This window comes from Saccopteryx bilineata, chromosome 1, assembly GCF_036850765.1.
Source record: "Saccopteryx bilineata isolate mSacBil1 chromosome 1, mSacBil1_pri_phased_curated, whole genome shotgun sequence".
In the NCBI taxonomy this organism is placed as follows: domain Eukaryota; kingdom Metazoa; phylum Chordata; class Mammalia; order Chiroptera; family Emballonuridae; genus Saccopteryx; species Saccopteryx bilineata.
The window spans coordinates 253,059,731-253,084,235 of record NC_089490.1 but is presented as its reverse complement, the minus strand read 5'-3'; the positions used below and the strand labels follow the sequence as shown (position 1 = coordinate 253,084,235).

The 24,505-nt window shown below is 47.2% G+C and overlaps 1 protein-coding gene across 1 annotated transcript in view; it reads left to right on the top strand.

Annotated features, from left to right (window-relative positions):
• The first annotated feature begins 674 nt into the window (after positions 1-674).
• LOC136319496 (chondroitin sulfate proteoglycan 4-like) overlaps positions 675-24,505 on the top strand; it is a 46,794-nt gene continuing 22,963 nt past the window's right edge. The window contains 8 exon segments of the mRNA XM_066252740.1: positions 675-827; positions 946-1,072; positions 7,728-7,891; positions 8,233-9,373; positions 9,376-11,245; positions 11,247-11,787; positions 13,176-13,646; positions 17,213-17,389. Of these exon segments, the coding sequence (XP_066108837.1) occupies positions 675-827; positions 946-1,072; positions 7,728-7,891; positions 8,233-9,373; positions 9,376-11,245; positions 11,247-11,787; positions 13,176-13,646; positions 17,213-17,389 (4,644 nt within the window).

Sequence of the window (24,505 nt, the reverse complement as noted above, 5' to 3'; positions counted from 1 at the left end):
GGAAGCTTGGATGTTTTCCACCACCTTCCTTCTGTCACTGGTTGAGAACTGTGCCTGTGAGCGTTCAACGTTTGCCTGCCTTGGGCACACATGGGCAGCCATACATGGGCCAAGCATACCCCTGGACCCAGACTAAGCCCCAATGCAGAGAGCCACAGGAGCTTGCAGGAGCAAGTCAACATAATGGGAGGTAATCATGAGTGCCTACGGAGTCTGAGCTGGGGACCTACAGCGTCCACGTGCATGCTAAGGGCCCACCATCACTCAGCGGGACATCGATCCTCTCATCTCGAGCCTGCAGAACATACCCAGGAGTGGGTGCAGTGGACAGCATGCTGGGATTACAGTTGATTGAAGCTCTTTCAGCCACAAGTGATGGAAGCCCACCTGTGCTCGCTTAGGTTTAAGGGGACTTCTCCGACTCCTGGAATCAAATCGCAGAAAAGATAAGGTCGTTTTCTCTGCTTGCTTCGGTTCTCATTCACGCAACAGGCACTTGCTGGTGCGCGTGCGCCAGGTTCACCCCTGGAGGTAGCAATAAGCACAGCTCGGCCTGCGCTCTGGGAATGAGATCGCTCCGGCCGGGGGAGTGTTAGGGTTCGGCCTCCCACCCCCCCTAGAAATTCTTCTTTCATTTGTCATCATCTTCTGCTCGCGCACTAAACTCATGGCAGATGTCGCCGGGCAGGGCGGGGACCCCGTCCTCAGTGCCCTCGCTGCCCAACCGGGCGCTGGGCCCCCGCGCCGTCGTCCCTGGGAAAGGCCGGGTCTGCCCGCCAATCCCCGAGTGGGGCCAGGTGCTGACGGGACGCAACAGCTGCGGGTGGGTGAGGTTCTCCCCGCCCTGCCTGACAGGCCTGGCCCGGCCCTGGTTGGGGGCGGCGCCCCGGGCCCAGCTGCGGGTCTCCGCGTGGGGAGGGGCGGGCCGGGCCGGGGCTCGCGCAGGTACCTGGTGGCCTGCAGGGCGCGCGGGTGCTGGGCCGCGGCGGCGGGATGGGGAGGCTTGGGGCGCGTGGCCTCGCTCTGCTGGCCGCCTGCCTGGGGCTCTGCGGGGCGCGCGGGGCCCTCGGAGGTACGCGCCCACCTTTCCCTCCCCGTCCTTCCCTGGGCTGCGCGCGGGGCCGCCAGGAGAGGGGGCGAGCAGGGTGGGGCGCGGGCGGGGGCCCCTGGTTTCCATGCCCGAAGCACTGCAGAGACCCCGACCTTGACTCCCGCACTGGTTGGCCGGGAGAGGGGACTGCTGGGCCAGCGCCTCGGCTTCGGCGCCAACCCCGCCCCGCGCGCGACGCTCCGACCCGGGCTGCTCGGAAACCACCGCGGAGGTCCGGTTCCCGCCCCGCGCGGTCGCAGAGCCGGACCCAGGCTGCGCTCCCCCGACCCCTTCCAGCTTGGCGCGGTCCCCAGGCCCCAGGAATCACCGGGGCGCACGTGACCCTGCTGGGTTGGGGCCTTCAACTCATTGTTCCCTAAGACCCAGCACTAGAGCGCCGAAGCTTTCTGGGTCCCTTCGCTGCGAGTGCGCTTACAGTTCCATGCCGCCTCTCAGAAGCCGGCTTAATAATAAAACCAGAATTATTGAGACTGTTTACATAATTGAGCCGGATGCTTGAGCCTTCCTGCCCTCAGGGGCTCTTTGAAATTTAATTCAGTTCAACAAAAAACTTGCTTTGAGACTTTTTTGGAGAACACTTTGTAAACCGAGGACCTTGTATCTCTAGAGTTCGGGTTAGATTCTGGGCGCGGATTCACTTCGTTGTGGGACAGACAGGGTCACTGCTACCTGCACGGTCCGACAGCCTCCCCAGAAGCTCGGGGTCATGTTCCCGCGGGGACTGGCCAGGAGTAGGGACCTCACACCAGCTCCCCAGCTTTACTCGTTTCAGTTCTGCTGTTTGCGGAGCCTCCGGAGCTCCACCTCCTAGTCCTCCTCCCTCCCTCCCTCCTCCCGGGTCTTCCTCTTCCCTGCCCTGTCTACCTGGTGCGAGGTGGATTGGGCCATACGGGAGGTCCAGGCCACTGGGGCTGTGGCCTTGGTGTGGCTTTGAGCAGGAAGGCGAGATCTGCAAGCCAGGGACATCTTGGGGGCACAGGTGGGGTGTGGTGAGAGGTGGGCCAGTGATCCTAATGGTCAGTGTAGGGCGATGAAAAGCCCCTGGCTTTGGAGTCGTATATCCTCAGAGGGACTTTGGAAAAGTTACCTCTGTAGGTCTTGATTTTGCACCTGTAAAACTGAGACAGGGGTTTGTTCAGGGAGGGCTTGAGTAAGTGCTGTGTAAGACCTAGCGGCCCAAGAACCACGCGGTACACACTCAGTTCCCTCCTCTCTTCTTCTGTGTGGTGAACTTGGGTACAAAGCCAACAGCCAAGGGGTGAGATGTCCACCGAGGGGCTCAGAATGTGGGCCGAGGAGACCTATTGAATAAAGGATTCCATAGCTTATACTTGAACATATACACCATTCTTCATCCGGGGCCCTAGTTGCATGACAGATATTGATAATGAGGTCTCTCACCAAAAGATAACTGGAAGCCCTTGAAGGAATATTTTCTTGAGTGTGTTGTCAGTCAGTCATATGTGCAGTCTGAATTTAGGTTTCATGACTTCCTTATTTCTGTGGGCGATTCAGGCTGTTGCTTTGAATCACTCAACAGTGACTCAGGGAAAGGCTGCTCTCAGTCCTTAGAGGACAGAAGGTGGAGGGTGACGTGTCCTCCATGGGGCTGGCAAGTCTCATGTCCTGCTGCCTTTGTCTGGTAAACAGATGTCCTCAGTGAGAATATCTTCATCGTACACCCCTAGAGTATCTCTCTTTGCAAATCAAATAGTAATCATGCTGTCACCACTTCCTCAAGGTAGAGTACACACTTAGCACTAGACCCGTGTTGTCAACAGTTCAATAATTTTTCTCATATTGGTTGGCTCCTTGGTATTTAGTGGTCCTTATATTATTTATATGTATCTTTAACCTATGATTTGTTAGCAGGAGTTTTTAAAGCAATTGATCCTGCTTGAGATGATTTGTTTAGCGATGATGAGATAGTGGAATCGTAAACTCAGTTGACCAGGTAGACCCGTGCGCGCTGTGGCACTGTATGGGGACAGAGAGAGTGAGGGCACCCCATCATCCCTTCCGCCTTGTATAGTCCTGTCCTCCCTGGTGGAGACTGTGTATCTAGCACGTGAGCTTCACATGCCAGTTTGAGGGAGGGTGCCAGTCAACCAACCTGTAACAAAGATGAAGGAAGCCTCAGTTCTTTTTTCTTCCTTCCTTCCTTCCTTCCTTCCTTCCTTCCTTCCTTCCTTCCTTCCTTCCTTCCTTAATTCCTTCCTTCATTCATTCCTTCCTTCCATCCTCCCTTCCTCCCTCCCTCCCTCCCTCCCTCCATTCCCTCCCTCCCTCCCTCCCTCCCTCCCTCCCTCCCTCCCTTCCCTCCCTTCCTCCCACTCTCCCTCCCTTTCTAATATCTTCTTCTGGTTCCACAGTGAATATCTTAACACCTCACACTGCCATTTCTGTCTGAAGCAAACCCAAATGCTCACAGTGGCCAGTGAGTCATGGCGAGCCAGGCAGCACCTGGTGTGGCAGGAGGGGACACGGGGCATCCACGCCCCACTCGTGGTTTCTCTGCTGTGGGAACAGGTGGGCCCCTGAGTGGCTAGAGTGACTGATTTATGCAGGAAAGCCAAAAAGACCAGGTTTTTCAATTTAAAATCTCTTTATAACAATTGAAATTTACTTTAGAAATACAGCTGTATAGGTAGGTTATACAAAGCACAAACAAAGCTCATACCCTCTGCATCTGGGGCCCTTTCCAGTGCTGCTGCTTTGCCCAGTCTGTTCCCTGCACTTAGCCCAGTACCTGCAAATGATGGATGCTCGGTATCCATGAGCAACTGGGTGACAGATGCCCTGGGGGGCATGGTGGGCAAAGTAATGTCCCCCTCAAGATGCTCACATCCTAATTCCCAGAATGTGGAATATGTTATTTTACATGGTGAAAGGTACTTCGCGGATGTGATCAAACTAAGGGTTTGGAGATGGAGAGATGATCCTGGTTAGAGTCCATGTCTGAGCAGAGGTTGGAGCAATATGATTGCTAACTGGGCCCTCAAGCCAGGAAATGTGAGCAGCCCCTAGAGGCTGATAGGCAAGGAAAGGCATTCTCCCTGCGGTCTCCAGGAGGAGTACACCTTGCAATCACCTTCATTTATTTATTTGTTTGTTTGTTTGTTTTTAGGTGAGAGGAGGGGAGATAGTGAGGCAGATTCCTGCAGGCACCCTGACAGGGATCCACCCAGCAACCCTATCTGGGGCTGATGCTCAAATAACCAAGCTGTTTTTAGTGCCTGAGGCTAACGTGCTTGGACCACCTTGGCTATCCTCAGCACCTGGGTTCGATGCTCGAACCAATCGAGCCACTGGTTGTAAGAGGGAAAGAGAGAGAGAGAAGGGAGAGGAGCAAATGGTTGCCTCTCCGGTGTGCCCTGACCAGGAATTGAATCCAGGATGTCCATATGCTGGGTCAATGCTCTATCCACTGAGTCACCAGCCAGGGCTGACACTTTCATTATAGCTCAGCAAGGCCTATTTGAGTCTATGAACCACTAACTTATGATGATAAATCTGTTATTCTCAGTCTTTAAATTTGTGGTAATCTTATTGCAGCAGCAACAGGAAGCTCATATGGGGAGTTTCTGTCCCAGTGAAAGAGAGAATACAAGGGCCATATCACTGCCAGTCAGAAGGTGGTACGTGGTATCAGAGAGGCATGAGGAGCTAGGAGCTTCAGGAAAGGTTCTGCCTATGTGGATAGCAAACCTAACTCACTCCAAAGCCTGTGGCTGGGACTGGAAAGCTCCCAGACAGCATGGACCAAACATGAAAACACATGTGTGACATGTGGAGCATGCAGGATACGACACTAAGGACAGCGTAGTCTGCTCAACTGGGGCCACCCGGACCAGGACTCCTCACTGCTCTATTGCAGCAGGAGCTGCTCACATCAGAGTCTACATGACCCTATGGGGTCATGTGGGGCCCAGTCTGCAGCCCTGGAGCAAATATTTCTTCACTCATTCATTTTGTCCCAATTTACATATTAGGGGACCTGAGTTTTGTTAGCGAGACTTTTAGAAACGTCCTTATTGAGGTTGACTTTCCATGAATAAGGAGGTTGGGCCTGCAAGGACCTGTTAGGTGTGTGAGCCAAGTTATTTCTTACTTGTAAGTTTTCTTCTTTCCCAGAGTGCTCTAGATAAAATTAGTGACCGCAAATAAATATTCAACTTCAGTTCGATAAAGCATACAATGTCGATCCCAGAGTAAAACACTATAGAAAATCTTAAGAATAGATTTGTGTGTGTGTATGTGTGTGTGTGTGGGAGGGGAACAAAATGTGGCTTTCCTTTCGCATGAAGTTACTCCACTCCCGTGAAGGTACTCCACTCCCCGCGAAGTTACTCCACTCCTACAAGTGAAGGCTGTTGTGTAATGTTATAAAGCTCCTCCTTGGACTTCATCTTAGGATGCTGTATAGAGCAAATACTTTGGCAGAGAAGTTTTGTTTCTGTTGTTATTTATTTTAACTTAGAAAATAAACTTTTACACTTATGTCATCTGTAGAACATATTTAGGTTATATATAATTACCAAAAATATTCTATTATAGAGAGGTAGTTCTAATTTTCAGCGAGAGCTCTGGAATCTGTCTTGAAATCTTTTCCTCACTGATTCTTGCCCGACTGCTGTTTTACCCTCGTGTAGTCTCAGGACCTGTCTTTCTAAAACACAGAGCTGCTGTGTCTCTTCCCGACTGGTAACTACTGTGCTTCCCCGCTGTCTGCAGCATAAGGTTCAACCTCCTTCCTATGGCTTGTTAGGCCCCACAAGTGGGACCCTGCCCTCAGGCATCCAGTTGGTCAGTCACCCATCAGCTCCCCAAACGGTCATCTGCATGAGCAGAACGAAGCCAAACAAAACCACAGCCTCTCACCCAGGGCCCCCTTCTGAGTAAGGGGGCACCCAGGCAGAAGTCTGGGTTAATCTGGATTGCCCCTCCTCTCCCTCTCCCTTCCCAGAGAGTCTGACTTTCTGAATGTCTCTTGAGCCCACCCACTTCTCCCCAACTGCTCCCCCCAACCCTCTGAGTTCATTCTCTGCATGTCAGCTGGAGTTAACGTCTACACTGCACTCTGATGAGCCATTTGCCTGTTTGACTTTTTCATTTTTAATCGGTGAGAGGCAGGGTGGCAGAGACAGATTCCCTCATGTACCCCAACCGGGATCCACCCAGCAAGCCCACTAGGGGGTGATGCTCTGCCCATCCATCTAGGGTTTTGCTCTGTTGCTCAGCAACCAAGCTCTTCCTAGTGTCTGAGGCAGAAGCAATAGAGCCAATTCTCAGCACCTGGGGCCAACTCACTGCAATTGAGCCATGGCTGCAGGAGAGGGAGAGAGAGAGAGAGAGAGAGTAAGAGAGAGAGAGAGAGAGAGTAAGAGAGAGAGAGAGAGAGATGTGAGAGGGGGAGGAGTAGAGAAACAGATGGGCGCTGCTTCTGTGTGCCCTGGCTGGGAATCAACCGGAATATCCACACGCTGTGCTGACACTCCACCACTGAACCAACTGGCCAGGGTTGCGAGAAAGTGTTAACCAGAAGTTTTAAACCTGCTTCCTTGTTTTTACCCTGAGGCAATGGAAATTTCTAGCCACCAGCTGGGACGGGGATTGATTTATTGCCAGAGAGGTGAACATGGGAAAATAATGGGGATGTTGTTTATTAATGTTACTGAGTCGTTCTCAGCGGTCGAGTTTACGATTTAGAAAACATTTCCTGGTTTTGAAAACTTAACAATGCAGCCTCGAAGTCTGTCCAAATCGGAATGGGGGGATTCAGCAACGGGAAGGCCAGTCAGATAAACTTGGGGCATTAGTGGGTTTCTAATTTGTTGTGTCAGCTGCGTGAACTGATCCTTACATTCTAGTTTTATTGAGTTTAATTATTAATGGTTTTTTTTTTTTATTTTAACTAGAGGAAAAGGTGCTTGTGCATATCTGAGAAAGTCTGCAGGGCTCATAGTCATTTCTGTACTGGCTTCCTGTCTTGGTAAACACCCTGGACAGTGGTTGGGAATGCTTGGGGTTTTGACTTAGTTTTGTGTATCCGTAAGTGTTGATTTTACCTAAGTCCCTAAGCTTTGCTAGGCCCAGATTTACTCAACTGTAAGGCTCTCCTAGGTTAGTTTGGTTTGGTAGGTAGCTTGCTTGCTATCTGCCTATCTCAGGTGTGGTTCCCTAGAGACAGAGGGTTAGGCAGGGTCTGCAGGTGCGTGTTGAGTGAGGGCCACCAGGAGAGAACTGCAAAGGGGTGAGGGAGGCAGGTCAGGGCTGGAGAAGAGACCAGGCAGAGTCATGGCTCAGCTGGTCTCGTCTCAGCCTGACTCCGGGAGAGCGCTGGACTGTGAGTGGCAGCACGGACTTCTACAGGTATCTTACGTCGACTTCGGTCAGTCACTGGCTATAGGTTGCCCTCCAGGGCAGGGGGTATAATTTCACTGAAACTTCTGGATAATGGTCAGTCAGCTGGCAGGTGTGTGTATCAGCTTGCTCAAAAGGATCTAAATAGACTCATCGCAGAATCTACTATGCCACCTGGTAGATGACAATAGGAAGTGGAATAGTCATTGTGTGATGAGGTCACTTGCTCATACATTTTCACGTGTCCCCTCAGCATCCTTTTATGGCGAGAGCTATGTGGAGTTCCGCATCCAAGAAGCTTCCTCTGAGCTATCCCTCCGATTAAAATTTCAAACCAGCAAACGACAGGGACTACTCTTCCTTGCGGCTGGGATATATGACTACTGTATCATAGAACTTCTCTTAGGAAGCTTACAGGTAAGATTTTTAAAAAAATCCTTAAAAACAGACAAGCATTCGGATCCTGGAGAGAAAAACAGTGAGAAGGAGAACACAACCACTGTCCTTGTGATTTTTGGCACTTGGCTGCGATAAAGTCACATGCCGTTTGGGAGGGTGGCATCTTCTCTAATACCGGCATGTCTTAAGTATTTTGACCCAGAAAATTTTTATCCTTTATACGTAGCCTAAATGTGTGAGGAGTTTTCATGACCAAGTGTCTCTCTCCCCCCACCCTATCCCTGCCTTTCTGAATGGCCCTATTTTTAAAAAATAGAAAATGAGGTGAGATTGATTAACTACAATCCTTCCTCTTCCAGGTGAGAGCAAACCTGGGAGCAGGTGAACAAACACTCCTTTCTGAGCAACGCCTTCGTGTGGATGACTTGGCGTGGCATTTGCTGGAACTGTCCTGGGTCAAGGGTAACATCTCCCTGGTAATCGACGAACGTTATGAGACGACTGGCTGGATCCCTGGTGGGACACACAGTTTGCGTTTTCAGCACGGAATCTACCTCGGCAGCCGCGTTGGACTCGATGTCCCCTACCTAGACAGAGAGCTCCTCAATTTCCGCGGATGCATGGAGGATGTGGCGTTGAACAAGAGGAAGCTCCTGGAGTCCCTTAGATCGTACCCCAGATTCAAGAAGGTGTACGAGGTGTCCCTGGGATGCAGTGATGAATTCTTTGCGGGGAATGGGGAAGCCATCAATTTCTTTAGCTCCAGGTCCTATGTCGCCTTCCCGCCATGGACTGCGCACGGGGGAGCGCTGTTGGAACTGGCGCTGCAGACGGCAACGCGGCAAGCCTTGCTTCTGTTCCAGTCGGGCAGGGAGGGGGGTTTTATTGCTCTGGAAATAGTTCACGGTCTGCTGCAGGCTCGTGTAGGAAGGCGTGCGGGTGACGCTCAGCTCTCTTCCTTGAGATCAGTTAGTGACAACCAGTGGCACGTCATTCAACTCAGATTTTTGGGACTGTATGTGGACCTGGTGGTGGACGGACAAGGGGTAAGGACATCGCTGCCTTTGCCACACACACCGTTCGTGCCCAAAGGCCCCCTGTATGTGGGAGGCATTGATGACCGTCAGAGGGGAGCAGTCAGGAGGGTAGAACTTGCCTCCATGCCCATGAAGTCTGTATGGGGAGTCTCGTTCAAAGGGTGCATACGAGGCTTGGAAGCCAACTCAGAAAAAGGGGCATTGAAGGATGCCCTCTTCTCTAAAGATGTATCTGCTGGGTGCAACAGGAAGAGCAGAGATGCTGAAAACCCTCCCATCACAGCAACAGAAAACCTGCTTCCACCAGAGACTTCCCTTCCCACGGCTGAGCCCGAGGTCGGCCAGCCCTCCCTTCAAGATGCTGTTCGCCCTTTCTTGGTTTTGAATGACTTGGAGGTCCAGGAAGGCAGGCAAGCCTCACTGGAGCAAAAGCACATGAGGGTGAATGTGAAATCTGAGGACTGGTTATCCACCCTTCTCAAATACTACTTAAAATAAAGGACCTGCCTGCTCATGGGTTCCTTTGATTAGGTGTCGTCCCAGTGCAAGAACTGGAGAAGGCTTTCACCGTGTTAGATCTCAGGCAGGGAAGAGTCTGGTACGTCCACGATGGTTCAGAAGAACCGACGGACTCTTTCACCGTTTCCGTCTCTTTCCATAGCAGGAAGGAAATGCCATCAGACCTGCAAGGACACGACCCCTATGTTCTGAACATCCATGTCATCCCAGTAAATGATCCCCCATTGCTTCAGCTCCCCACAGGGGACATGCTTCTCCTGTTTGAGAACTGCAGGAAACGGCTAACTCCAAACGTGATCCATGTGTCAGACCCAGACACAGACCCCCTGAGCCTTAGTGTTTCAGTTCTTGTCAACGTCAGTCCAGATGCCGGGTTTTTAGAAAGCACCAAGGCTCCTGGGAGAGCCCTTGGTAGTTTTACCCATGAGGATTTAAGAGAGGGCCATGTTTTCTATGTGCACAGGGGCCATCGGAACTCCCGGATCCTTCTCAGAGCAAGTGACGGGGAGCTGGTCAGCCACACCGTGGTGTTACGGGTCATGGCTGTTCCGTGGGACTTTGAGGTGGCTACCAGGACCGGTGTGGTCGTTCCGCAGGGTGGCACGGTGCTCATCACACAGAGGAACTTGTCGGTGGTGGTTAATGGCGAACTCCAGGACATGGAGACGCACTATGTTATCACCCATCGGCCTCAGTTTGGCCAGATTCAGCGGCTGGGGTCCAGCGGTGCGTGGAAACAAGTTGGTACCTTCTCTCAGCATTCCATTGACCGGGCTCGGGTCCGGTACTGCAGCACCTTCAGAGAACTGCAACGAGAGGACGTTTCAGATCACTTTAACTTTCAGGTTACCGTCGAAGGGAGGGTCAGTGATGGGCTGACGTTTCCCATGACCGTCCGGTGGCTAAAGCTGACGCTTCTGAGAAATGTGCCTCTCGAGATCGATACACCGAACTGACAGGTGTTGAGTTCTGATCACCTGCAGGCGGTGGCAGAGGGTGTGGACGTCGCCGGGGGAGAACTACATTTCAAGGTGCTGACCCCACCCAAGAAAGGAGCGTTGCTGCTTGGCAAGGAAGTTCTGAAAGCAAACTCGCTCTTCAGCCAACAAAACATCACAGCCTCAGAGATAAGCTACACACCACGTGACAGGCCCAGGGTGGACGCACTCGACTCTTTCAAATTCTCTGTGGTGACAAAACACATTGAATCCAACAATCACACGTTCACGATCAACCTGAGAGCAGGTAGGACACGTATTATTTTAACCAACAGGGGATTGTCCGTAAGAGAAGGAGAAGGAAAGTTAATTACAACATCGGAATTATTCGCCCAGACCCCGGACAATCAGACCTTCCGATATGAAGTCACCAGGAGTCCTCAGCATGGGAAGCTGAAACGGATCGACTTCTCAGACTCCCTAGGGAGTCGTGACAGCATCACCATGTTCACAGGGGAGGACATAATGGGCAAGCGGCTGATGTACATCCACGATGACTCTGAGACCCGGGGGGACGAATTCCTCCTGGTGGCCTTCGCCGCAGGACCAGGCCACAAGGTGGCGGTCAGCGGTCTTGACACGGAGCCCTTGTCCACCGAAATCAGAGTCGCCATTACTGTCGGGTTGAAGAATGATGAGAGACCCGTGAGGGTGGTAGATGACATCTTCCATGTTGTGTGGGACGGCCAGCGCTTGTTGACCCTGGCCGACCTCTGTTACCATGACCCCGACTCCGATTTTGACGATGGGCAGTTGCTCTACACCCGGCAGGGCATCCCAAATGGGGACTTGGTGCGAGCCAGCGACCCCACTCAGAGACTACCAGTTCCGGCAGGAGGACCTGCAGGAGGGCCGCGTGCTTTTCAGGCATCGGGGCGCCGACTCCGCCCGCTTCGTCCTGTTTGTGACAGACGGTGTCCACTTTGTATCGTCCCTTCTGGAGGTCAGAGCATCAGACCCCTATGTCCGGATAGCCAACAACACGGGGCTGCTGGTGCGGAGAGGAGAGGACAGCACCCTCACACCGGCCAACCTCAGTGTCACCACGAACCAAGACGTTCGAACGGACCGCGATGTCCAATGCCACGTGGTGTGGTCCCCAAAGCACGGCCAGGTACTGGTCAGCAACTCCTTGTCTCACTCCTTTACCCAGCATGACCTGAAGCAGGGACGTGTGGTTTACATTCATGATGGCGTGGGCAGCGTTGATGTGTTCAACCTGACTGTGAAAGTTAAAGATACGTATTTAGAAATGGGTGTCTGCGTGCGAGTGTCCCCAGAAGGCCACCCACAGCTACACAGCAAGACCCTCATTGTTGAGGAAGGAAAACTGGTAAAACTGAGCAGAGCAAGGCTCCAGGTAGGTGGCCAGCCTGGCCCTGGGAACACCCACCCCCCAGCCACAGGGGCAAATCATCTACTTGTTTGCTCCTGAGAGCTGTTTCTGTGTTGATTTCTCCTCTGGCATTTGGAATAACTTTTTTTTAAAAAAATGTGGAGGCCCTTGCGAAGAAAAGCTGGCAGTTGTCTTGGTTTCCTGACTGCTAACTTCCCTATAGTTGGACAGGGTTGGTAAGTGACATTAAGCCTCATGTTAAAGCTGCGTGCACAGACACACGCAGGTGTGTGAGCTTGTTTTGTGTAGGGTAAGCTCAGAATGTGCAGGGCGCTGCATATTAGAGGAAGTGAAGAGAGCTTTACCTTTGTCATTTTTTATCAACACAGCCACTGTTTCATTTGGTCTGAGTTACACTTGTGATGTGATGAAGCAAGTGTAACAACTTGGTGTAACAAACACAAGGAGTCCTAAAGCAGCTGAGGATACCCTGTTGCACAGTTTCTTTCCTTAGCTCTGAACAAGTGGGCTGGCTTAGGTTCCTGAATTGATGGATAAAATCAGCACAGACCAGTGGGATGCCAGGAATGACACCACACACCAGAGCCACCTGGCTTCTCAGGGCTCCTACCCGGAAACTTCCAGCTGGCAGAGGTCTGCTGGCCAGGGTGAGCAGAGACTAAGGTTCGCCACTGAGGCTAACCCTGTACATACTGCTTTATGATGATGGGCCGCAAATGCGGGCTATTCTGAATCCACCCTCAGGACTTCAAACAAGTTGGTGTGATGGCTGAGTGCAGCCAAGGACATCAGGTAGGAAAGCATTCAAATCAGAAGCCATTTGCTCCCGACTCAGGCATTGAGTTTATGTGTAAGTTTCACCACCAGAGGGCAGGTGTAGTTAAGCTACGATAAGTTACAAAGACCGTTTGGAGATGGAGTTTGCTGAATCAGTACCTTCCGTCTACTGAAAATGCGGAGCTAGTCAAAATGGCAAAGAAAAACAAACTTTCCTCTAAAGTCTGGTGAGGTCAGTGATTCAGCTGTTCCTTCACCATCTTTTCTTCTTTCTCTTTATAGCATTTTATTTCTTTCACTTCAGCACTCTGCCTACCGACTTTATTGCCACTGTGAATGCTGCCTTGTTAGCCCATGAGCTGCTACTGCAGTGGTCTTGACCATGACTTTTTTTTTTTCCTTTTTTTTTTTTTTTTTTTGCCACCTGGACTGTACTTCAAATTATTGGCATTGTCTCCAGACCAGACCTAGGCTTAAACTGTGTATCAAACCGGATTTTCATTTAAGCTGTTTGTGGGCATTAATAGAAAAAAATTGGTTCAAAAGTTCTTGACTCCTCCATGTATGAATACGTCTTTCTTTTTGTGTCTGTGTGTCATATATGTGAACTCCAGGCTTTGCACGGAGATAATATTCCTTCCGGGGCCACGTTTGTCGTCAGAACCCCGCCAATGCATGGCTACCTCCGAAAATCTTTCCCGGAAGAAAGCAGCTTGGGTGCTGGTGAGACGTCGCCTTTGGTTTTCACACAGCGGGATATCGATGATGGTAACATCCATTATGTGCAAACGGCCCCTGGCAAACAGCAGGACCGCTTTTTGCTGGATGTGATGAATGGTTTCCATGCTGTGAGTGGGGTTGACATCTTGGTGGATATCGTCCCTAAATGGATCCCTCTGGAGGTACAAAATCTCACCGTCCAAGAAGGTGGCTCTAAAGCACTTAAGGAAGACAACCTCAGAATCCCAAGCAAATATTTTGAGGGGTTTGACTGTGAATTTGTTCTACACAAACCGCCAAGACATGGTTATGTTGAAAATTCTCATTTTCCCAGAGTAAAGCTCATGAAATTCACCAGGAAACAGGTAATACCTCTCAGCTAATATGATTGTGTATCTTAGATAAAAGAGAAAAAAATTAGCCATTAATTTTTCAGACTCATTGACTCTTGAGGGTGATGGGGTCTGAGAGGGCATCTAATCCAACCAGTTACCCTGTAGAAAGGTCATCTAGCCATCGCTTAAATATCTTCATTGACGGAGAGCTCATTACTTCCTGTGGTCAGTTCTTCCAGTTTAAAAAAAATGCCCAGTGTTAGACAGTTCTTTATGCTGAGCTGAAATCTGCCACTGAGACATATCTTTTGGCTCTAGGAGTCAACAGAACAAATCGTGCCTGTTTTCATGAAAGATCTTTGAATTTTTGAAAGTAAGAGTTACCAAATTCTCTTGGATTTTTTTAATCTTCTTTAGGTTAAACATTTCTAATTTCTCCAGTGGAGGCTTTCATGCCATAGTTTCCAGCTCCTGCTCCATGCTGGCTGCCCAGTTCTAGAGGAACTGCACAGTGTCACAGACACCCCGCCCCAAGTAATGCCCAGGTGCTCAGCACAGGGATGGTTTGGTCGTTCATGGGTCTTTTCATGCCTTCACTGCTTACTTAATGAACAGACTGTGGGCAGAGTACACTCTGGGTCATGCCCTATTTGGAGGGTAGCACGGTCAGTGGCTAAAATGGCCCAGCCCCGCAATCAAGCAGGTGGACATGGCCGCCAACCTGGTGTCCAGTTGGCATAAGCTGACTAGTCAAGGCTGGGCTGCTATGCTATCGAGTTTCTTTGCTTGGGGCTAGAATGGCATTAGTGTGAGATTTTTGCTTTCTTATCAGAATAAAAGAGTGATTTCCGTTACTTTCTTTTTAAATATTGAAAGGTGGCAGGCAGGTCCCTGTTGTTTCCTTTATGAGCTCCTGGGTGAATGGAGTGGGTTTGGGGGGCAAGCATTCCGGCAGAGGGGGGACAGGGAGCAGCTTGGCGGCAGGCGCGGGGACTGCAGTTGGCGAGAGCTGCGCGCGTGGGCCGTGTGGGTGGTGGTGAGGTCAGGAGGTCCAGTGCTGGGGTTTCAGCTTCACCTTCGACCCTGACTGAGACGGTGAGCAATGGTAGGTGGAGGTGTGGATAGAGGGTGACATGTTAGCCCCTGAACATGATTGCTGACAGGGGAACTGAGTACTTTCCAGTATTCGAAGGTTTTCTATAAGTGTGCTATATATTCTATAACTTCAGATCAGCAGATGTTTTTCTGGTGTTAGAAGTCGAGGAATAGGTATTTCCCACCAGACCCTCTAGATCAGGTGTGGCCAACAGTTTTTAACCCCCGGGCCAGATTAGAAAGAAAACTTTTTTTACAGGCCGGACAAAATACTAAAATTAAAAAATGTTAAATACAAAAATGATTCGTTTAAGTAAAATTTTATTATGTAATTTGTTTATAAATAAATGTGAGTGAAAAAAATTTTAATATACAATATTATTTTAATAAAAATATAATTATATGCCGTATAAATATTCAAATTGTATTGCAATCAATCGAAACAATATTCAATTAATAGAATGAGTTTGAAAGGGTTATATCACAAATAAAACAATTATTTCATTTTACAAAGAGCCTGGACATGTTTTCAGGTATCAACTGCAGCTATTGTCTATGCTACAATGCCACTTGATTCAGCACACCTGGCCACAAAAATAACGAATTCTTTGACCTTGGGTGCGCACTGGCAAACTCCGCCTAAAAGAATGTGGGTTTCACATCACTGCTAAATGTCAAACAGTTCATATTGAGTACAGAAGAGTACAAAAGTTGTAAATCTTTATAATGGATTTTTTTAAAAAAATAAAGAAGTATCGCAAAACCATTCGACCAATTATTGGAAGTTAACCCTAGATTAGTCACACGCAGAATTCTTTTCCACATATCACTATCTCCTTAAATATCTCAATTTCCAATAATCAAAGACGCTTCTGCTTCTGAGTAGCTGAGATTTTAAAATAGCAGAGAATATTAAAAATTTAATCGTGGGCCACATAAACTCATTACCTGGGCCATATCTGGCCCATAGGCCATATGTTGGCCATGCCTGCTCTAGATTAACACCGATTAAGTGGCATGTAATTTCGGAGAGAGCCACTACCTTGAGAGAATGATGCATTCCTCCAGGGAAGTACTGAGGAGATGACTTCTGCTTAAATGCTACGTTCCTAAAGAATGTTAGGTTCACAATTCTCTGGCCCTTGGACCAGGACCATTTGCCCCGTTTGCCTTCCCATGCTTAAAACGGCATGTTCTGGGCCATCCCTGGGGTCTGGGATTCCTCTGCCCATGGACCTCCAGAGAAATTCGCATTGTACCTGTGCACAGGTGACCACAGCCCTCCCTTGAGAGTCTTTGTGAACTTTCCAACTTTTGTCAGAAACACCCCTGAGATTAAAAAAAAAAAAAATCTTCACTCGAAGGAAGTGCGCCACAGGAATGGGCAAAATGGAACTGTTACCATTTTTGGCTGTGTTTCATCAAAACAAACAGCCCCGGAGACTTTTTCAGAAGTTCTGTTGCTCCCATTGAACACTGCAAGTTCTCTGCTGTTGTGTGTTTGGGTCACAGACCCGCGGAAGCCAAGTTCCTGTCTAGCTTTAAAACCCCCCTGGCCTCTGGTTTCACTCTTCAGTAGTTCATCCGGGCCCTAAAGACACGAAAGACAGGCATTCTGATAAAATGTGTGGTTATGACAAATCCAGGAGGAAGAGCAAATTCATTGGATGCCTATCTCAGGTGAAAATTGGAAAGATGGAACCTATCAGGGATAAAAGTAATGTTTGCATTTGGGTTATTACCATGAGGGCAATCAGCCCTGATAAAATAACTTGGTTCTATTAATTTCATTATATCCTGTCCACGGGAGATGTGTGGTCGCTAGTGTTGGGTAGCATCTGTTAAGAGATGCACCCCCAAAAGAACGGTGTTCTGAAGGAGGAGGAACAGGATTAGGAGATCGCTGGTGTCACTTCTCATACAAAGAACAATTAAAGGAATAATGCCTGGTTAACTCAGAAAAGAGAGGTTTGGGGGAAATTAAGTGTTGCCCTGGCTCATATGTCTCCAAAGAGAAGAAATCCAATCAGTGGATAAAGGGCTCTTTCAGCGCTTAAATCTAACATTTGGAATAGTTCAACAAAGCAGTCCTCAGCTTCCAAAATGAATCACTCTGTAGAAACAGGTAGAGTCTAAATTTTTGTGGGGGTTGTCCCATTGGAAAAAGACTGGATGTATCATTTGCCCACAACCTATTTTAGTGTTAGAAGTAGCCTTTGAACTCAGGCCTGCTGATAATCAGTCCGGCATTCTTTTTACTACCACTCACTGCCCAAGTGCTCTGTTCCCCCCTTAACCTTGTTTCTAGAATGCAGCATCCCTTTGTAAAAACCATACCATCCTAATTTGCTTCGGATGGTCAGAGTTCATGGGATGAACATGTCCTTCTCTGTGTTGGGGAGACATAAAAACAAGCTAGGATTTCTTTTATGGCAAATGTATTCAAATGTTTAAATCACATTTTAGTAAGTTGGCGATTTTGTTGTTGTTGTTGGTAATAGGTAGAGAATGAATTGATCTACTATGTTCATGACGATAGTGAGGAACTCCTTGACAAGTTCACCATCTTTGCGAGTAGCTCGGAACTTGGGAAACAGAGTTTGCCCTAAACTCTCTTTGTGACAGTGGAGTCTGTAAATGATGAGGCTCCAGTGTTAACAGCCAATAACCCCCTCCAGGTAAGCTGCTCCATGCTCTCAGATCCATCGTACTAACATTCGGGCGACCACTTTGATTTTCTTTTGTATTATTTCTAATACTAAAGAATGGGACATATGACTATGGTGGGGTGGGGTGCGGTCAGATCATTGCCTTCAGCCTTGAAGTGTCTCCATGATGCCATTGTTACGGCCCAGCTGCCAGGTCACCCTGCCTGCCTGCCTGCCTGCCCGCCCGCATGCTGCCCACCAGGCTGGTTTTTTGCTGCAGGTAAGGAAGGGAGGTGGAGCAGCCAGGTGCGTCATCTGCTGACTCACCTGAGGTGCTGCTCCTGTGGCCCAAAGTCATGGTAGGGAGGGGAAATACAGAAGAGGAAAAACACAAAACATTATAAAAATTTTAGACATTCGGAAGAAAGGGGTTGTAGACCAGGATGCACAATGACAGTGTTGCCTTCCTCTTATGCAGAGTATAATGTGAAAAAATTACTGTAAGGATGTCAGAGTAATGAAACCTTGTGCACTGAATTTATGATATAAGCCTACTATCTATTATCCATGTCAGCATCATTTCAACTTGATGAGAAAGAACCAAAGGCAGTTGTGAATGAACCCATTAGTTCCTCATGTCCCATTATTGGAACAGTAGTGACATGGGAGTTGTTTACGTCCTACAGCTCAACATCATCACCAAGGTCTGATGTTTTCCACACGTTTGCCTCCTGAGGGTGCATGTTCTTGCATGGTGCACAAGGTTGGTCACTGCTGCAGAGACTGGAGTGCTGGGAGCTTGTCAAAGAGGAACGTGAAGTTTTGGAAAATTTTTGAAGAACTGAATTTCAAAAATTTCAACCTCCGTCATAAATGGGTAAATGGGTCTAGCTAACCTCAAGAGCCTGTATAGACAGTTTAGGATGCCTAAGACATTCTTTACTTTCTAACCCTATTTATTATTATTATTATTATTATTGGAGTATGATATCCCTGTCACATCCATGAGAAAATATCATAACAAGGGCAAGTGAGAGTAACTTCCTGGCAAGATTGTGTGTGTTGGATATACTGCAAGGTATTCTCGCAAATCAATAATGTTTAACCCTGTTACAAGGGTCGTCACATATCAGGCTTGTTACCTTTCCAAAAGCCACTGTCTAAAGTGCATGCACTTCATCACAATAGAAAGGGCCACAGAAGTGTATTTTTCAACAACAGACAGTTGCTCCACAGTTGCAGTGATCCACCACTTCTTCTCAGGCAGAAGGTGCAAATTCAGTGGATTATTTTAAACTGGTGACTTTCCTTTTGCTAGATTTCAAAGCATATCAAGCAGTAACGATGGCTATCAATGACATTATTACAAAGATCACAAACAGATGTTTGCCTGGTGCTGCTCTGGGCCTGGCACTGTCCTACGGACACAGCGTTGATTCACACAGGTGCTCTTCAGCTACCCTGAGGCACCGCCTCTGTTTTAAGGACGAGGGAGCTGAGGCACAGAGGGGCTTAGAGATGCTTGCCCAAGGTCAAAGCCACAGGTGGACGCCCGCTTCTGCTCATAACCACGGTGCTCTGCTGCCTCCTCCTTCACATTACAGTTAAGAAGCCCGAGGACCTGGGGTGGTACATAAAGCGAGGCTGGCTCTTGCTCTCATTTTAAAGAAAAGAGAGTGAACACTCCAGAGGTTGACTTGCCCCAAACCAAAAAGTTGAACAGTGGTAGAGTCTGGGGTAGGGGTGGGGGAAGCTGTTCTAAGCAGGAATTCACAAGACTTGTATATTGTTTAAGGTTCTCCAGAGAGACAGAACAGGTGTATAAAGACACTGTCTCTGACTTTTCAAACAGCAGTGTCTCAAGACCTTCAGATTCTCCCGCTTGGCCACCCATTCTTCTTACCTGTCACCAGGGCCTGGAGGATGTGGCAGGAGTGATCACCTGGGAGCAGGAAGTGGGAGTGTGAGGGTAGCAGGGCTACTGGCATCTCAGACTCTGGATGGGAGCTCAGAGGCAGAAATCTGGATGTTAGCCACTGTGTCCCAGTGTTTCAGATGCATTTCTTTCTCTTGAAGTACTTTAAACCAGTGTTTTCCTACCACCAGTCTGCAGACCTGTGCCAGTCCACCAGAAATTTCATGCCAGTCTGTTGATCGATTTAACCACCTTGATGTTGTATGAAGAGTCTAGACCCAGTGGTCTTAGTCACATTAGCTTGTGCTTAGGGTGATGGCCACTTGTCAGCCTGTATTATTGATGAAAATACTCTTGAGGTTGTCTTAGAGATCTTTGGAACTTGTCCGCTCATTCACACAACCCTTTGCACCATGCAGAGAATTTACAAATCATATGCAACAGACAAAAAACATATTATACAAGTGGAGTTAGGAAATCAACCACTAGGTTGTACCATGTTACACTGTTATGTACGGTAAGATAAAACTTTCTGTTGCGTGTTTCCGTTTCTGGCTGGCTAGGTTATGCGCACGCTCAGACTTCCACCCCCTTTCTCTGTAGTTCATTTTTTTATACTTGTGCAAATAGTGTTTAGACAAAGTTATGTAGTGTTCAATGTATCATGCATGTGGCATTCAGAAACCGAGGACCAGCTTGCACCATCATGCGCTATTGTGCACAGTCTAAATATATGTTTTTTCACACTTGCCCAAATAGTCATGCATGTATTCGCCGGTTCAGAACACATCCATATTGTTTGCAAATAAATTATTGTGTGTGTAATGTCATTGTGCTACAAATTGTAAACCCTACAAACTGGAAAAGAAAAAAGAACAACAAAACATTTCAACCTTCTTCAAAAGTGAAAACAAGTCAAGTAAAAGTCATGATGACATGGAACGTAAACTGAGGACTAGTGCTTCAAGTTTAAAAGAGACAATGAAAAAGAAATGTGTGGATAATTTGGAAGGGGCAACAGAAACCAAAAAAGGAAAAGGAAACTTTGTTAGGCAGTACAATAAGGAATCTTTAAAACTTGGTTTCACTGTAGCGCCTGGTAGTAAATTATCACCACAGCCCTCCTGTGTAGTATGTTCTGAAATTCTGCCCAATGATGCAATGAAATCTCTCAAACTTGTCATTTGCATTTGAAGCATTTCTCAATCTTATTGATAAACCACTGGGGTATTTCAAGTTTTTTCTTTTTTAATCTTTCAAGATTACACAACCAAATAAAAAAAACAAAATATTCAAATGAAGAAAACAATGACAAATTGCTGTGTTGAGTGTCTTATTTAGATGCCCTTCAAATATCAAAAATTAAAAAACAGAAAAGTTCACTATTGCTGAAGAATTAGTAAAGCCTTGTATCTTACATGTCACTCTGGAAAGCTTGGGTCCTCAAGCCACACAAAAACTTGAGGCTATACCTCAAGCACTATTCAGAGAATTATTGCTATGGCCAATGATATTGGTTAATTGTAGAAAGGATAAAGAAATTGAAATTTTTTGCTGTTCAACTTGATGGATCAACTGGCATGAGTAGCCATGCTATTCTGCTTTGCTTCGTGAGGGGTATTGGCCATAAAGACTTTAGGGAAAACTAGTTGGTTGTCTCGGTACGCCAGGTCGGACCACTAGTTCAGAGATCTTTAATGCTTTTAATGAGTACTTTCAAGTGGAGGGCCTAGACTGGGGAGAGTGCCCCAGAGTGTGTATGGACGGTGCTGCATCACTCAGAGGGAGCTGTGAAAGTAAAAGACATTGTGCACCCAGAAATGTTGTCCACACCCTGTACAATTTCACCAGCAGCATTTAGATGCAAATAAACTTTCCCCTGAATTGAACACAGTGCTGAATGACACAGTGAGGATCGTCAGTGATACTCGTAGTCGAGGTTTGAACTCCAGACTGTTCACGACACTATGTGAGAGCACGGATTCACAACACCAACATCTTCTCTACACGAAGGTGAGGTAATCCTCAAGAGGAAGGCTTCTTCATGCCTTTTCGAGCTGAGAGAAGAGATGAAACAGTCTTTGCAAGAGCAAAACTCTGCATTAATAGGGCTTTTGTTGGATGAGGAATAGATGGCTAAGTGTGCATATATGGTGGATACATTTAGCCTCTTCCATGAACTAAATATTTCTCTTCAGGGGTTTAACACAAACATTTTTACAGTAAGAAATAAGACGATGCATTCAAAAAGTTACTTGTTCTTTGGGAAAGTCGCATACAGGGAGAAGATGTAGAAATGTGTCCACTTTTCCAAGACTTTTTGATTGCTGCAGACATCAACTGAAAATTCATGTTTAATATAATAAATCAACATGTAAGAGCATTATTTCAAAACTTGGATCATTATTACCCTGAAAATGAGGATTCCTGTAAAGGTAACCTTTGGATCAATAACCCATTCATGGAAGATATCAATGCCTGCTCCCTTAAGCATTAGGAAAAAGAAAACCTGATAGATTTATCTTCGGATGTCACTCTGGTGTCCAAACGTACAATGCAATCATTGTCACAATGTTGGATACCACTGGAAGAAGACTAGCCATCTCTTTGTCACAAAGCTATTAAATTTTTAATCTATTTTCTATTACCTACTTGTGAGAAGACTTTTCACCCCATCACTAATAAAAACCAGACAGAGAAACGGAATGGATGTCCATGTAGCACTTGTCTCTTGGAAACAAAACTATGTGATTATGTATCTTGCAAAGAAGTAACAGATTTCACACTACCTTTACTTGAATTAAATATTGCTCTCTAAAAAGTTCAGTTGTATTATATTTAAAAATATATTGTTTACTGTTTGATTATTTTAGATAATTTTTATTTTATAATATTATATAACTAAAAGATGATGAACAAAATACTAATAATGGTTTTCATTTCTATCTTAGCGATCCCCAAAACAATTCTCCTATTTTCACTGGTCCCCAAGTGTAAAAAGGTTGAAACCATTGCTTTAAACATCATTTCAGCACTCACAGGGCTTTTGGCTGGCTGATTGTCACGGCTATTCTTTGTACCAGAGATGATTTCCATTCTGACAAACTGGAGTTAGGAATCTGAGTTAGAACCACCTCGGGCAAGTCCTTTGCATTTTACTCTGAAATACGTTCTTCTAGGGCATCTTTTTGGTCTTCAAGAGTGACAGTGATCTTTGTGTCTATCCAATGGGTTTGTGTCCACAAGGGGGCTTCATTTTCCTAGTTTTCATCTTTTGCTTTCTATAATCCTGCCCATTTTGTTTTGTTGTTTTCTGCACCGAAAATAGAACCATTTGCTTGTTTCTGATAAGCACTTGTCATCACTAAAAGGGCTGTGAGAGTAAGGTCAGGGGAGGCATTTGGGTGGTGAGGTCTGGGTGATGACCGCATGCCCAGAAGGTCAGACCGTGGGAGGCTGAATTCATGACTGTTTCCTATCCCTCACATGGAACTCAAAACAAAGGTTTAAACATGAGGATGACAACCGGGATTAAATTGGATCATAATTGGGTTTCTAAATCTTATATTTAAAAATTGCAGCCCTGGCCAGTTGGCTCAGTGGATAGAGTGTCGGCCCAGTGTATGGATTTAATTTCCGGTCAGGGCACACAGGAGAAGTGACCATCTGCTTCTTTCCCCTCCTCCATCGCCCCTTCTCTCCCTCTTCTCCTTCCATAGCCAGTGCCTTGATTGGTTTGTGTGTTGGCCCCAGGCACTGAGGATAGCTCGGTTGGTCTGAGCTTCAGCCTCAGGCACTAAAAATAGCTTGCTTTATTTGAGCAGTGGCCCCAGATAGGAGTTGTCATGTAGAACCCAGTCAGGGTGCATGTGAGAGTCTGTCTCACTATTTCCCTTCTTCTCACTTGAAAAAAAATGACTTCTACTAATAAGTATCAATATTTTTCAAATATTTATTCCTTATACCAGGATTTCTTGGGCTTCAGATCACTTTTCAATCTGAATTGAAGTTTGGGGTCTTTGTTGTTATTTTTTTTATTTTTTTACAGAGACAGAGAGAGTCAGAGAGAGGGATAGATAGAGACAGACAGACAGGAATGGAGAAAGATGAGAAGCATCAATCATTAGTTTTTTGTTGCAACACCTTAGTTGTTCATTGATTGCTTTCTCATATGTGCCTTGACCGTGGGGCTACAGCTGAGGGAGTGACCCCTTGCTCGAGCCAGCGACTTTGGGTCCGAGCCGGTGAGCTTTTTTTTTCTCAAACCAGATGAGCCCATGCTCACGCTGGTGACCTTGGAAGTCTTGAACCTGGGTCCTCTGCATCCCAGTCCCACACTCTATCCGCTGTGCCACTGCCTGGTCAGGCTGTTTGTTTGTTTGTTTGTTTGTTTTCTTTCTCCCTGCCTATTTGAGATTTGTGTCACCAAAGACTGGGTGCTGCATCTGGTCTTACTGAAAGCAAAGGGGCCACTGATTGAACTACATTTGCTTTGACTAGAGAAATCATCTATTAAGCTGTTTAGGATTGAATTAAAAAAATTATTTCTTTGATTTAAGAGAGAGAGAGAAGCATCAACTCCTTTCACTTACTTGTTTTATTTAGTTGTGTGCTCATTGATTGCTTCTCCTATGTGCCCTGACCGGGGATCAAACCCACCACTGTGGCATGCAGGGACGATGCTTTATCCACTGAACCACCCAGCCAGGGCTAGGATTGTATTTTTAAACAAGTTGGTAACAAACACACAAGATAAGGTTCCGGTCAGAGAGCGAAGAACGACACAGACATTTGGGAATATGCACAGTGTTTCTGTGGAAGATATTTATAAATACAGGCAGAAACATAAAAACGTAGTTAGTGATAGAGCTGCCCGTTTTTCGTGGTAGCAACATGTCCTGTGACGCATGATTTCAGAAACTCAAAACAGCCTCGTCCCATCAGATGTGATCTGATGTCTCAGTAAGCGTTTTAAAGTCAACATGCTCAAAACTGACACAATCTTACTCCCCAAACCCACCCCCTGAATCTCCCCTCATTTCAGTTGCAAGCAACTCTTTCTCTTTCTCCTTGGTGAGTGCAAAGCATGCGGGGGTCCTCACTACCTTTCCTTCCTCTACGCCCCTCCGCCACAGCTAATTCTTCTGACGCTCTGTTGGCCTTCCCTTTGCCCTACACCCAGAATTTGGCCCCTTCTGCCCACCGCTACCATTTCCAGCCACTGGCTTCTC